Source organism: Botryllus schlosseri, chromosome 7 (assembly GCF_051294905.1).
Source record: "Botryllus schlosseri isolate E-star chromosome 7, Bs_hap1, whole genome shotgun sequence".
Taxonomy (NCBI): Eukaryota; Metazoa; Chordata; class Ascidiacea; order Stolidobranchia; family Styelidae; genus Botryllus; species Botryllus schlosseri.
The window spans coordinates 556,838-572,231 of NC_137242.1; the positions used below are offsets into that span (position 1 = coordinate 556,838).

At 39.8% G+C, this 15,394-nt stretch overlaps 1 protein-coding gene and 1 long non-coding RNA gene across 5 annotated transcripts in view; one reads left to right on the forward strand and one right to left on the reverse strand.

The window, feature by feature from the left end:
* The window catches only part of LOC145443113 (uncharacterized), a 197,055-nt gene that overhangs the window by 27,103 nt on the left and 154,558 nt on the right, over positions 1–15,394 (reverse strand). The gene's annotated exons all lie outside the window — the stretch shown is intronic.
* LOC145443095 (uncharacterized) lies at positions 3,417–12,674 on the forward strand. 4 transcript variants are annotated; one of them, XM_080321096.1, is made up of 6 exons: positions 3,417–3,691; positions 3,774–3,972; positions 6,577–6,828; positions 8,549–8,699; positions 8,760–8,866; positions 11,951–12,674. In XM_080321096.1, the coding sequence occupies exons 2-6, from the start codon at positions 3,934–3,936 to the stop codon at positions 12,203–12,205; spliced, it is 804 nt and encodes a 267-aa protein (XP_080177222.1). In that variant the 5' UTR covers positions 3,417–3,691; positions 3,774–3,933; the 3' UTR covers positions 12,206–12,674. The 4 variants fall into 4 exon arrangements, with proteins under 4 accessions (XP_080177222.1, XP_080177225.1, XP_080177224.1 ...); XM_080321099.1 differs by having other exon boundaries at positions 3,423–3,691; positions 3,774–3,871; XM_080321098.1 differs by having other exon boundaries at positions 3,426–3,691; positions 3,774–3,925.

The following is a 15,394-nucleotide window of genomic DNA, read 5'->3' on the forward strand; positions in this document are numbered from 1 at the left end:
ATATCTAGATAGGTGGCGTTAAATAGTCGAACCAAGCACCTTGTCGCGCTACCTTGCTCGTTTCTTACTACCACCAAACGTACTATGAATGCAATTACGCTGCACGAAAATACCTGGCAACAGCGATTAGGGGTCATCCACAAAATTAATTATTCGAAAATGAATGCTCGTGCAAACTGCGCCGTTTACGACGAGTCAGCTCGTACTTGTCGCTCGCACGTCCTCACTGGAGACGGCTTGAACTTCAAGTTCAATCAGGGTTGGGCAATTAATTTTCTAGACGTGCGAAATGACTAGCGAAAATAGGCCGACGTATTTTTCATGATGCCGATTTAAAATATATCTCCAAACACGGCGACCTGGTCACCATAACAATGGCAGGTTCCCATCTCACTCAAGTAAAGAAATATTTAGTGCTTCACATCTTTAAATGTATGCCTTCAGCCTTTCCCTCTATTTTTTTACCACGCCTGTTCATCGTTTTCGGGTGACCGCTACTCACGCGTGCACTGGTTGACTTGTTTTACGAATTATGGATTGGAAACGCATGACATGACAATTTAAATCACAGATCGGGTAGGCCTAATTCGTAATGCAACAATGGCGACAAAAAGTTACTTTGGACTTTAATTGTTACAGTATACTTTGCTATGTTTGTAGTATTTTGAATCCAGATTATACGATACGTATGGGCTGCGTAAGTGCGTATAATCACAATACACAGATGAACAAAATTAGCAGGCTTAAAAGTAAACGCATTTCTGGTTCAGTTCATGCAGCCTTTTGTTTTAGTTCATAAATTAGTATCCAAAAGTAGGTTTTATGTTCTAAATACCAATCAGAATCGCGTCGCAGACCGCATTTGGCCCGCGGCCGCACTTTGTCTATGTCTGAATTAATGGTAACATGCTTTCAGGCCCAATGTTACCTCACGAAGTTCTGAATAAGTTTGTATTTGATGTTTTATTTATTTCATCCATTGAAAAGCCTTCAACATATATAGCAACTTGAAATTAAAGTATAAAATTTCAAAATACCTGGCGGACCGGCACCGGTAATTGCACACTGCACAGTGCACAGCCTCAGTTTATATAGTTACCGGCCGAAATAGAGAATAGAGAAACTAATTGATAAGATGCACTTCATTACCCATTTACAAATTTATATGATACAAATTCAAGCCTGCGCCAATGGTTGATGACTATATAAACTATATTCGAATTCGATTTCAATAAAATATGAGGTTTGGTTAAGGTAAGGACAGAGAATAGAAAGAGACATTTTGTTATTGAATTACTCTACTATACTAGTTTACGACAACGTAAGCTGTAAGTTTGGATCACTTCGTTTGCGGTCAATTTATTTGTGATAGAACAATGGAGGCTCAGTAAAACGCACGATCATTGAATGATTGGTCGCTCTCACAGGTTACACCAACATTTCGCGAACAATTCGACCATGCAAGATACAGTGATTTTTATCGGCACCGATTACTTGATGACTTCAAATTGACTCGTGAATTTTGCTCCGAGTCACGAGTCAATCCACATTTCTGATACGCCGAGTCAAGTCAAGTCATTTTAGCCAGGTGACTCGAGTCAAGTCAAGTCATACGAAAAAGGTGACTCGAGTCATCCTAATATTGTCTTGATATGAGAACCATGCAATGGACCAAGAGCAGTCTTGCTTCAGTTAGGATATTGCGGTAAGTTGACCATAAAACCATGTCAACCTATTTGTTTCATTTGACCGTTTATGATTCACAATGAGCAGACAATGGGCCGTCCACAACGGTAGGCCTATAAAGTAGGCTATCAACTGATAACTTCACCGACAGTGCCAAATCTTTGATACATACGAAATGCAGAGTTCAAATATTTTTTGACTTTGGAAACAATTTTGACAAATTATGACCTAACACGCAATAATTTTGACATGTCAAAAAATCGCCCTATTGATGACCTTTTTTTTAGTCCACACAGTCAAATTTGTAAACAAAAATTCAAATTCACATCAGCATTCGGAATTTTTGAGAAGTGTCCTCATCATCATCATTGGTTTATTAGCAATTTTATCAGTTCAATAAGGCGGCATGTCATGGGAAGCGAGATCGATAGGTCAGTCGTGGTCCGGTAATCTTGAGGATGGACTGTATTTATTTAGTAGTAATTGCTTGTATTTCGACTTGAATGTGGACATGCTCATCGACTGCCGGATGGCCGGCGGGATACTGTTCCACACATCAGGTCCGGCATATTTGATGGAGCGATTATCTTTTCGGTCGATCATATGATATTTGGACGACGAGGACGCGCGTGTGTTGTACTTGTGCGCTTTTGATTCAGAGGTAAAGAAGTCATTGAAATATTCGGGGCAACGGCCGCAGTGAAACTGATACATAAACTTGGCGATTTCTAGTTTCCGCATATCTTCTATGTTTAGGACGCCGAATCTCTTCAGCAGCGACTTATTGGATGGGCAGCCAGGCCCCTTTGGGGCCCTAGCTTTGATTCGGAGTAGGCTACTTTATGCTGTAGTTTCTGCAGTGGCTTGGGTGCAGTTTTACTGGCAGCCCCCCAACAGAGGATGCCATACTGTAACTTCGATTGGATTAAGGATTTAGAGTATCAGAAAAACCCATGCTGGCATGAAGCGCCCAAGGCTGTAGAACAGGCCGCACTTCGGAGATAATTTAGTTTCTATGGACTGAATATGACCCTTCCAGGACATGTTCGAGTCCAGTAAAACCCCGAGATATTTGGCATTATCTGTTGTGTTGGAAACGGGCTGACCAGCGATATTAACGGTTAGGTTATTTTTTGAATTTACTGTCAGCAATTGGGATTTCGAGGCGTTTATGCAAAGGTTGTTCTGGGCCGTCCACTCATGGACGTTAGGCATTTGGTCACCAGTCAGGGCATCCAGCTCTGCCGTCGAAGATGCGGAAGAGAGGAGGTGAGTATCATCAGCGAACAGTGTGGTGTTCGACAGGTCACCAGGTGAGGAGAGGACAAGGTGTTTGATCGAGATCGCAACCATTTGTTGGCGTCTTTTTCGGATCTCAAAATATGGTAACCCTAATACTGCAGATGTAAGCTAATAGCGATAATTGAGGTAATACTAGGTCGGTTGAATTCCAAAAAATGAAAATAGCGTACACAAGTATCCAGTTCGTTGAGATTACAAAATAGGAAGCGTTCTTATACCATTCGGATTGAAAGCAGAGTGTTTGAGATTCATTTTCACTCAAGGTGGCGCTACTGCACCATATTACCGAGAATGGAAATTACCGGAAATTGCGGAAAAGCGGTGATCAAATGGAATGAATAGATTTGTAGACTGGTATTGTGATTTCTAACCAGCTTATTTCCTTGAACAGACGTCTCGCTTTGAGTCAAACGCTAATAGTGACTATAGCATTGTTCAAGGTGATGATTACGATTGTTTACAAATACAGATATTGGTTTCGGAATGAGTTAGTGTTTGTTTAACCAGGCAATCACGTCTGCCATTATAAAAGCCGTATTTGCGGAAACGAAATGCCATCAGAGGTGACGTAACAAACACACTATTCAATTCGTAACGTTTAAGGCTATTTTGTAACGTATGATTCGGTGGTTGAAATGACCAGCCCCATTGTTGCAAGGTTTTTGACGCCGTTCTACGCGGAAGTGTGCACTGAGCAGGCCTGGTAAGTGGTAAAACCATAAAGCGGATATAGATTGCGTATGAGTAGTCCACTGATCTATCAACAGCCGTATATGTCATTGCAGATGACTAATCTTAGAGATCTGCTAATGTTATTTGGTGTCAAGCAAGTCCTACTTACATATCATTCATCGATTGGAACGACGCTTTGCTACAAGGAAAGGCAGGCAGATAAGATAAATATCATATAGCGGACTCAGCACCGAATCCAGATACGGTGAGTTGATGTGCAACCACTATACGAGTTTTGTGATCCGTTCAAAGGTAGGTACACACAAACTGTTTGACTAATCTCAATCAACGCATGTTGACTCTGGTTTCATTTAAGCATATAGCCCCAAGGCAAAAACGGAGGAACGCACAGTTAAAGCCTAATAGGGCTACATCATGTTAACAAACCGAGTATTTAATGCTAGGCTTTGCGGTATGAGCAATTTCAGCCAGGTATTTAAAGAGGAAGAGATCAATTCTGATGTCAAAACGAGGTGAATAGTGTGAACAAAAGAATGTGTTCTCCCACGCGGCAGATGTTGAGGCTTTCACAGGGTATTGCGTTCATTCGTTTTATATTTTCATCGCTTCAAAATGCTACAATATTGCCGTACAATGAAAAGAATGAAGCGTATAATTCACTCATATGTTCGTTTATTGCTATTGATATCGATTCTAAACGCCACGGTGTGCCTCTATGAGCGAAATCGAATCTTGATTCTAAAATCTAATTTAATTCGCCAGTTATTTAAACACAAACTAGTTTGTCACACTAATACGCCGTGAATATCGATTATAATCTCTTTGTTTTGTGTGAAAGTTGTGAGTCGTGATTTTGTTTTTCTAACACTGTTGTTGATGCGCAGTTCATTTCGTACATGGGTATTCTATATAGTTATGTATTAGAATATGTGTAATGTAATATGATAGATGTTTTTGTGACCAGTCGAATATTTGGGGTTCGCCGAAGGCTTGCTCTTAATGGTTCGCCGGGCCAGTCAGTAAAGGTTACGAGCAACTGAGTTTAACCCTGATCACGAAATTTCTAAATTTGTAAACTACTAACAATCGCTTTCAGTATCAGTTTATCATAAATAATTCCATCATTTCAAAGCACCACAAAACTGCGATACAATGATCTGAAAGGAATGTGTCGAAACGACCAGGAGTAGTCTTTAAAATCAGACACACACCCGGCCATAGGCAATAAAAGAGAGGCATGCACATTGCACAGTGCACACCGGATGGAAATAAATAAGGGATAACATAAAACGACTAGTGATGGAAATTACGTTGTATCGATACGCGAGGTTGATATGTCAGATCGAGGTCCGGAATCTTGAGGGCTGACTATAGTCAGTAGTGACTATAGTGACTAATGACTTGTCTAATAATACAAGTCAAAATATTAGGACTATAGTGTCATAGTGTGCGCATTACGTACAAACGAATGTTTTCTGTCGCGCACCATGTGTTGGACGAGCAGATCCATTCATGCATTAGTTCGTTTATATTAGGGGTCACCAACACGCGGCTCGCGAGGTGATATTTCGCCGCCAGCGAGGTCATATTTTGCGGCCCCCGATACGATTTGAGATTTGGGAAGAACGCTTAGCAAAGCATTTTGAAATGCTAAATTAATTTCAGTTTTAGAATATATTTTTGTTTTTGTTGCCAAGGTGCGTGTCAGATTCTATAGACTACTCCTTGTCGCTTCGACATCTTCCTGTCTTTTCATTGTATCGCATTTTTTGTGGTGTATTGAACTGATAAAATTGCTAATAAACCAATGATGATGATGATGATGATTGTTCAAACTAAGCTATTCATCTGTTCCCAACACGACTATTCCTCACTAGCTGTAACGGCTTCGGCGATGGCAGCAGCATTCCATCGAGGTAGAATCAGCTGATATGAATGGGCACTGGGCAGTCACATTCCCATGTCGTATGCTATCCCAGACACGACCGAGACGCTTAGCAAACGGCTTGGGGCTTCGCTAGCCTCAGTAATCGAATCCTTGTTGTCAGGTATCGTGCGTAGCTCATAGTTCTAAATAAAAGTGATGATCATGATACTTATAGTTTATTTAATCCTTATCCAAAACAACGCGTCAGCGATCACTGACCGCGTGCGTATTGTTGACTCTGCGCTAGAGTTTCACGAAACGATGATCTAACAAGGAGTCTGTGCGGTTTTACTCCCGATATGATCTCCACTCGAAAGCGAAATGTTCGGGCGAGTCTGCTTTATGTCAAATGCCAAATGTCATGTACGCGTCATGCTCTGTAGAGTCCTGTGAATAGCCTGATATCATATTGCTTCGGCTCGCCTGTTATGAAATGCGATCGGCTATAGCTCGAAGTGAATTATGAGTTCGGAACAGACAGACTTGGCCAACTAGATAATAATGCTCGTCTAATTAGCCTGATTGGGCCAAATGGCGTTAATCTAATTAGTGAACGGTTTCTATGCACTAGATTTCACTGTAATTTAATTTTTGGTTTTCTCGATACAGGAGAAGTATGTTGTGCAAAACGAGCCAGGCTCAGTGTTCAGACATTTGCCGTTCTCGTGCTCACGAGAATGGTCTCTGATTTGATAAGAAGTGAACTTTATTTTGTCGCATTTCTTCCTAATTGGGAATTGAATTCAATTTTGGAAATTTGGCAAATTCAGTAATTCTAGTTATAATGTAATTTGGACAAAACCGTGAAGCTATCATTCTAATTTTATTCTAATTTTGAGAAAAAATTTGTGTCAATAATTCTAATTCTAATCTAATTCGGAAAAATGTGTAGCTACAACTCTAATTCTAATCTAATTTGTACAAAACTGTGTAGCTATCATTGTAATTCCACGACCCTCTTTACGTAGATGAAGATAATCGTAGCAGGCTGCCCTAAAACAGGCACGAAATCCGTGAACGCCGCACTCAAGAGACTAGGTTTCAGCGTCTTCGACTTTGTGGAGCATCTCTACTGTCTGGAGGAGGAATGGGGGTCCGTGTTCAGCCAGGGATGGGACGAAGACACTTTCCGGAAAATGTATCAAGATGTCGACGCGGCGGTGGACCTACCGGCCTCCTTGTTTTGGGAGCAAATCCACGAAGCCTTCCCGGATGCTAAAGTGAGATTCGGTTCGTATTCGATACGGGTTCTGCTCGAAAAGCATGACAAAGTATACTTATCCTTCATACGCAAGTATCAGTGGCGATTTCAAATTAAGGAAAAGTATATAGGTTTTGCCTGAAACAATATTGAAAACTGTGACGTAGAAATAGAAGAAACAACGTAAATTTCCACTTGGGTCCAAGTAAAAGTAGTGATTTCAAAGTATGTGTTACAGGTCTAGTTTTGACTAAAAGCGATAACTGAAGTAGAAGTAAAACCGTAGATTTCTACGTGAGTAGAAGAAAAAGAAACGATTTCCGAGTAGATAAAAGAACGAGTATTCTGGGCCTAGTTTTACCTGAAACAAAATTGAGAGCTGGAAAGTTGAAGTAAAATCGTAAATTTCTACACGAAAAAAGTAAGCAGTTTTGACTCGGCTAACAATTAATCCGCTATCTTCGAGCCGATTCATGAGAATTCTTAAAATTCACTGTATCAGAATCAGTTTATTAATATTGTTATCATTTCGAAACACCTCAAAACTGCGATACAATGAAAGATAGACGCACTATACAAGGTATAATAGTTGTGCGTGTCTCTTGTTTACGTATTCTAAGACAATTTGGCTGTTTCGTTTCGAGACCTTCCTATATCATTTCGTTCTATCGCAACCTTGCGGAGTTTTAAATTGATGAAGATCTGATCAAATTCGCATCAAACAAAAGTGTTACTAACATAATTGGCCAAGTAAATCTTTTTTGAATCTATAACGCGGCAATTCACAGATATGTTGTAATATATCGTAATATTGTATTGTTTTGAATCAGGAGAGCTTCCTGGAGGTACAAAACTGCAGTATACAATTGAATAGTATATTGTTTTGAATCTATCAAAAGAATAAACTGAGCTGCGAACTCGGAACAGGTTCCTTCTTCCTGAAAGTGTGGCGTTTAGTAAAAGCGGAATTCGTCTAAAATCATAACAACTTTGATTAAGCAGTGCAAGTATGATAAACCTATTTTGTACTCCTAAAAGTGGAAGTGCTTTGTCTTCAGACATTCGACATTCGAAATCTTCGACGCGAGTCTGGGGAATTCTTACTTCAGTGTATACTATACAATACACCATTATCCGTCCGTCTTATTTACATGTTGTAGGCCCGAGTGGTATTTTGATCGATGGGATGAATAATAAACTAAGCTGAGAACTTAGAATGAGTTTCATCTTCGTGAAAATGCAACGTCATGTGTTTTAATGCTCTGTTGTGTTGAACTCGGCGGCAGCTGACCGCGATCTTTCAGATCATCATTATATTGTATATATCAGTGGTTTCCAACGTGGGAGATATCGCCCCCAAGAGTGCGTTTTGAGAAATAAGGGGGCGAAAATGTTCGAACGTTCCGTGAGATATATTTAATTAACGCGGTCAAAATATGAACCAGAAGACCGCTATTCTGAATAAGACTCGAAAAAAAAAAATCAACTCAACGGAGAGTAGACCACGAAAACCGGTTTTCCGAGCACGTACAACCTCAGAAAAGGCCTTTTTTTTAGTAAATTCACCAAATTTCCCGATTATATGTCCACTTTTTCGGATTCATAAATATGCGGGAGGGGGCGAAATTTGTGTCGAGATTGATAAGGGGGCGATGAGTCGAAAAAGGTCGGGAACCACATTATCATATACAAATATATTATGTTTATGTTCATTAATATTTTTATGTATTTTATTTCAGATTATTCTTACTGTGCGCGACTCTGAAGAAGCCTGGTTCCGTAGTTTCGAAAACCATTTCCGTAGATTAGATAGTCACTTCCTGGCGCGCGTTTTACAATTCGTCGAGATTCTGCTGCAGAGGAAAACCGGGCTGCTCTTGAGCAGATCGTGTGAGTCGAACTCAGATCCGAATCTATAGCCTCGGACTTCGAACTACTTTAATTTCTCAGATAAGTTCGGGTTCGACGTGGACCGGGCGCTGTTCCGGAGACGGACTCCGATGAACGAATCGGTTTTGAAGATGAGATATCGGAGTCATAACGATCGTGTCGTGCAGGTTCGATTTAGGCACTTTTAAGCGGGAATCGTGTTCATTTCAATTCAATAATAGTAACAGCTTGCGTGACCTGTGGCGATGTTATTCATTTATTTGCTATTGACTAGTGCAGGGCTTTTCAACCTGTGTGACGGTTCGCACTTGTGCGAATGAAAAAAATTTCAGTGCGAATGACGAAGGTGATGCGAATGGAAATCCCGGATGAGTGCGAATGAAAATCGTGAATAATAATTGGTAATTTCGCTGACCTGGAATAATTCAAATACACCCAATAGGAAATTGAAGGGCAGTGTAACTTTTGTTGTTGCGATGCAATTATAAAAACTTGTTTAACTTACAACCCATACCACTAATCGTAGCTCTCACAAGCCGTTGTGAGTTAATATTTTCGCTCTACTTAACCAAAAGCCTGGTTTTGAAGTTTGTGTAGTGGCAGACATACAGTATATCAGCCCGTCTGAGCCTGCGACAGGCTGAAAAAATGACGTCAAATTGACTTTCTGCTTTCTTTCGCTAAACAATCCTCATACTTTCGTAATATACCGTTCGATTAGTGCGAGGCACGTGGATAGTAGTAAATACCATCATTACAGACTCACATTTGCAAGTTAATGTATCGCGAATTTTTACCCATTCAACGGATATTTAAGTATGGTCCACAGAGGGTCTAATTTTGGGTCGACACGTGGCCTGACCTATCTGTTAATATGTATCTAATATTTGTTGAATTTATTGCGAACAATACTGCGATAGTTTTGACAAATCTTAGGCCAATAGGCGAGACACGCTGAAAATATGACTTTATCATGAGAATTCATGATAAGATTTGTCCGACTGGTAAACATGGTCAAAGACCGTTGGGATGAACTAGTGTACGGACTAGGGATGTGCAACGAGCGAGTTCAGGTATGTGAGACTCGTTCATTTTGAGGACAACCCCTTCTGCGTCGGGTCACATGACGAGGTAAAGTTTTGGCCAAGAAGCCGCTGATAAAAGGCGGTGCCAAAACATAAGCTTCGACAAAACCTTGACCAAAAATGACCGACGCTGGATGGCCGAACCATTAGATATGGATATGCTCTGTTGTCGGAACGGAATAGTCCTGTTCCTGCGATCTGAGTAGACAGTAGTACAACTGCAACACGCAGAGGAATTTAATTCACCCTAATTTGAAATCGCGTGCGTCAGACAATTTTGTAGAGCAGTGTTGGATAGAATTGTTGTGTGCGCGTTCTGTATTTCATAGGCCTAAATGCCCGTAAAATCGTAGCATACTACTGTAATATTGATATTGAATTCCTTTTCATGGGTGAGGCTCGGGTCGCGAGATGCCGCAAAAACTCAGATTTTGGTGGTAGTCTAAAAAGCTGCTTTAACATTTTTAAACCGTTGTGAATTCTCAAGTTAGATTGAGCCAAAGAGCAGAACACACAGTATCGCTAGTTTATTTGCTCTACCAACATATACATTGACAGAAAATCGGAAATCGAAAAAAAAAGTTGGAGCAACGTATCATAAGGTAGCGAACTCTGATGTGCCTATACTGCCTACTTTCCTTGATCAGTTGGGCCTTATTTTCCAAGACATAAGGCAAACGCCTCAATGCAAACAAGTAAGGTTTTCACCCGTTCGACATACTGGAGCCTCCTAGACCTTTTTGTCAGCTCTCAAAATCGATTTCTTTCAGCAAGCGTTTTTGACTCGTGGAAAATACGTTGTATTTTGGATAGCAGTGCAGAACCGATTTTAAGACCTGGCCATCCAAGCACCAGTAGACGTTCTTGTACACAACCCGGCAACTTGTTTGGCCGAGAAGGGTTTTAGTGAAATTGTTGAAATCAAAACGAGCGAAAATAGTAGCCTTTTTAATGAGACACTTGATAGCTTGAGATACATAGTAGCCAATTTGTTGCACATCTGAACAAATAAATATTGTATTTTCATCTTCTTTTTGTATAACAATTTTCGGTTAGTTTGTGCGAATGAAATTTATTTTACAAAAAAAGTGCGAATGAAGCTCAAAAAGGTTGAAAAGCACTGGACTAGTGTACTCATATTGAAATGAACCCGAATATTTTCGGTTGACACTAGTCAGGGGTAATAATCGTCAGTAATAAATAGAGAATCGAAAAGAAATTGGCATATCAACAGAAGTTATTTTCTAATCGAAATTTGATACATAAAGTTCTTTTGAAATAATATCTAGTAGTTGCTGACGATTGACCATGACGAGCGCCCACCGAAAATATTCGTGTTTACAGCAATGTCAATATATTATCCAATTGCATATTGAAGTTATGAACTTCCGAGAATCCCTCCTCTTTGCTGAATCATTTCTTAAGATATAGTTTATAATCGAAAATATTTTCCACTGGAATGGTCAGACCTTACTATTTCGTTTGCTTTTTGTTAAATATTCTTTTGTTGTATGATATTTTGATGCATACATCAACTGCATTATTTTTACAACGAAAAATATAGCTCCACTTATACTTACACGCTATTCTGCTGACGCAAAACTATAGGTTCAATGGATGATCAAAGTATCCATCATTCTTACCCATGTTCAAGTAGCGATTTCCAAGTAAAAAATTATTCAAGGCCTAGTTTTACCTGAAAAAATGAACCCAAGAAAGGCATTCCTCATTTTTAAAAACAGATATCGTAGAAAGTCCATAAATTTGCCAAAAAAGGGTTAAGTACACGTGGAAGTAGTATGAAAACTAAATATACGAAGTAGAAATACCGTTTTTTTTTCAAGTAAGTAAAAAATTTGGGATTCCAGGCCTAGTTCGTATAAAAAATGAACACTGCGAAATACAAGTGTGAGTAATCTAAAAGCATAACCACACGAGTGACCAGGCCAGTCTACTTCATTGGTCAGAAAAAGTAAAACTTCGTAACTCACCTCTGTTAGTAAATAATATCATCATTACAGAATACAGTGTTGTGAAACTACTTCATACTTTTTTGAAATTAAAAGTGCAAAAAGTAAGTAATTTCACTAAAAAAACCTACTCGTGTACTCTGAAAAGTATACAAGCACTTCTAATGGTGTGAAATCGACCCGTTGCTATTTTCAGAAAGCCCCGGCTGACAAACTGCTCGTGTTCAACTGCAAGGAAGGCTGGGCTCCTCTGTGCGACTTTTTGGGGGCCCCGACCCCGGAAGAAGCCTTTCCTCACAAGAACGTCAAGGGAGAAGTGATCGAAGAAACGGCGCGACATCCGATCGGACTCGTTTATCAGAAAGAAATCGTGACGAGCTTGATTGTCTGCGTTACAAAGCTCGCCGTCGGCCTGTCGTTCTTGTTTTATTTCGTCGCTTATATCATATGATAGTCGTTCCTCGACTATGTTGTTATTGTATACGGATATGATGCAATGAAAACGGGAGTGCGCAATTTCTTGTCGATTCTGTGATTTCGATGCGCGTTTTTTATTCAATTGGCGACGACGTCACAATTATCCGTCGGATATTTTGTGTTAATATACTTTCATATGATTTGAGATCGGAGAGTTTGTGCGTTTATGTTTTGCTAGTTTTACTTGTCCTGGAGTAGAAATATGGGACCTTATATTTTAATTTCTCCTTAACACGATTCAGTTGTTCAGGCTCCAGGGCTGGGCAAACTTGGCTCGCGGGCCGCTTTCAACATCTGAATCCATTTGAGGGCCGCACCATAGTGAAGAGAGATTTCAGCCAAAACGCATTATTTTTATTTAATTCTACGGTGACTGAGGAAATATGGTGGTAATATGAATATATTTTAAAAACAATAAATATACGCGTCAGAAATATGGACAAGATCTTTTTAGCTGGTCGTCCTCAAAAACCAATTCGTCAAAATTAGCGATGTATAGGTTGGAGGTCGACCGATATTGATTTATACAGGCCGATACCGATATATCGGCACACTCACAAGGCCGATAACCGATATCATAGGCCGATATTATTATGAAAGGAGCAGAGAACAATTTCACCAAAAATATTTTATATTAGGCAAGATGGCACTTGTTCATGCAACAGAAAACTGAACAACATACGAGAAAACTGAAATTGAAAAGAATCATTGCACATTCGTTGAAATTTGTGATAGCATAAAAAGCAAAACATGATAGAAATTGCAGATCAGTCTAGAAAAGGTAGATTGTAATGCAGGAAGCATAGTTTCTGCGCATGCTCACCCATTTAAACTCGTCCTGCAAGGGTAAACTGTCATATATCGTGCTTTGCGTCGTCGATTTCTTGAGATTGAGAACACGGAGCATTGAATTTCCAATATTTTTTATACTTTTTCAAGTATAAAATATCGGTCGCGATATCGGGAAATCTCTAAATATCGGGTCGATAATCGGCGATGTCGATAATCGGTCGACCTCTAGTATAGATGTGCTGATTCTACTTCGCTTTACCTCCAGGACACACAATGCTGACAGCATCACAACCATGTTACATTTAAACATATTTCTTCAATATATTGATAATATATAAAATAATTCTACAAATATCGAAGACTAATCTACATAACAGACGCGCGAATCGGTTTTTCCAGGCACAGCACTAAAAGTAATAAACTTGATGTAGTCTCCAATTCAAAATCACGGTCGTGAACCGAATTATGTCATTTCTGTTTTGAATCTTTGTAATGTTTAGCAATTGAAACCTTTAAAAATGCGTGCAAGACTATAGCTTATCATATTCGTGGTAAAATAGGCCTATAGTAAGAAAAAAGTTTCATCACGTCTCTGCAATAATTAGATTTTCAGCACGCATTTTTTCAATATTTTTCTTGGAGGCCGGACAAAACGGTTATTGCGGATCGTCGTTTGCCCACTTCGGGCTGAACTGTCCTAGACTCTTACTCTTTTACAACAAAATCTCTATTTGTACTTGTACTTTGCTATAGATGTATTACCATAGTTATCCTTGAGTATCGGAAATTTGCCTGCTTGCACTACTCAGTGTGGTTTTGAATTTAGAATTCTTCTACTTCTACTTTACAGCCTTCAGTTTTTAGAGAAAACTAGACATATACATTGAATATTGTCCTTTTTCGTTAGGTTGAAATATTTATTGTTAGCCTACTTGTACTTGAATAGAAATGCACGACGCTACTTCATACTTTCACTTGAGTAGCGACTTTAAGCACCTCCGACCATTGATTCAAGTTGATACGTTTTAGATACTTGCTCTTTTAATTGAATAGCATTGAATTCCAGGCAAAATGCTTAGGAGCGGACTAGAATGCCTTCATTTTTTATGTGCTTCGAAAAGTTATACTTGAGTAGAACTGCGCAACACACTGGTACTTCTACTTGAGTACCCAGTTTGACTACTTGATCACCTATGCGTAACATTCATTCCTTTGCTGCATACCACTCATACTGACAGTATGGCCGATGTTGAAAGTTCATATATGTAACATTATTTACCAAATGTCTAACATGCGAGCAAAAAGAAAATATTGCCGATAGAGCTCATCATGATTAGGAGAGACATTTGCATGTTTGTTTCTTTGTTTGTGTGTGTGTGTGTGTGTTTATGTGTGTGTGTGTGTGTGCGTGCGTGTGTACGTGTATACATTACACGGGACGCGGCCTCTGAAAGCGCGAAACTGGAGCCGTGAGAACCTGTAGTCACTCAGGTAGTCAAGGGCTACAGTGTATTCTCGAGACGCTGGTAGCTAATCTCGGAACTGCGGAATATTCTTATCTGTCGGTGGGAACGGGCTTGCCCGAAAACCGATCCTTTCACACAGGCTGATTTTTCGATACTCCCAAGAACACATAATAACCCCGATCACCAGATAACGACCGCCTTGTGGTAATGAATGGTTTGGAAATTCGTCTCTTCGTTTTATGACCGCAAGTATTTGATTCACGATTCGCATCAACTGGTAGAATAGCAGCACGACGGGGTACAATGATTCGGTAAAGATAATCCGAATCGAGTTTTAATTCTAATGACTCGCGGTCGGGTAGTGAGAGATGACCTTTTCGAGCATATTTTAGACGCTATTGTCCACTGTCAAATCCTTGAAACCTCGATTGGTTGTATCGTAGCATACGAAACGCAGTACAAAGCAGTGAAAATGACATATCTGTGAAGTCGTGATCAACCCACATCATTGTCACTAACTGCAATAAAATAGGTAGGGTTAAAAACAGTAAATTATATGTAATGTGATGCAAAACTGGCATTATGTTCTTTGTGGTACATGTATTCATATTTACAGTGCTACGACATCACCATGAGTGATAATCGATTTGAAGAAGCCTAATACTCGATACAGAGTCGGATCACTCCCCAGGCACTCGATTATGCCTAGCCCGTTAAAGCAGTTACGATGACAATACAGATCTCCGTTGCCAGCTCAAAATACAGATGCATTGAATTGTGAGATACGCCGCGGATTTTCGTTTATGTATTATGCGCAGATTATTGCCACCGTCTTTCAGTCGACTGCATTCCTTGGTTTAGCAATCTGAGAATTCTTCTGAGTCTTACTTAGCGAAGGCTCCTGT

Bases quoted from the DNA above. Each gene is read 5' to 3' on its own strand.
- LOC145443095 (XM_080321096.1), top strand. From the start codon at position 3,934: ATGTGCAACCACTATACGAGTTTTGTGATCCGTTCAAAG. The intron at 6,829-8,548 runs GTGAGATTCGGT...ATTTTATTTCAG, and splicing joins AAGCCTTCCCGGATGCTAAA to ATTATTCTTACTGTGCGCGA. The intron at 8,700-8,759 runs GTGAGTCGAACT...TTAATTTCTCAG, and splicing joins GCTGCTCTTGAGCAGATCGT to ATAAGTTCGGGTTCGACGTG.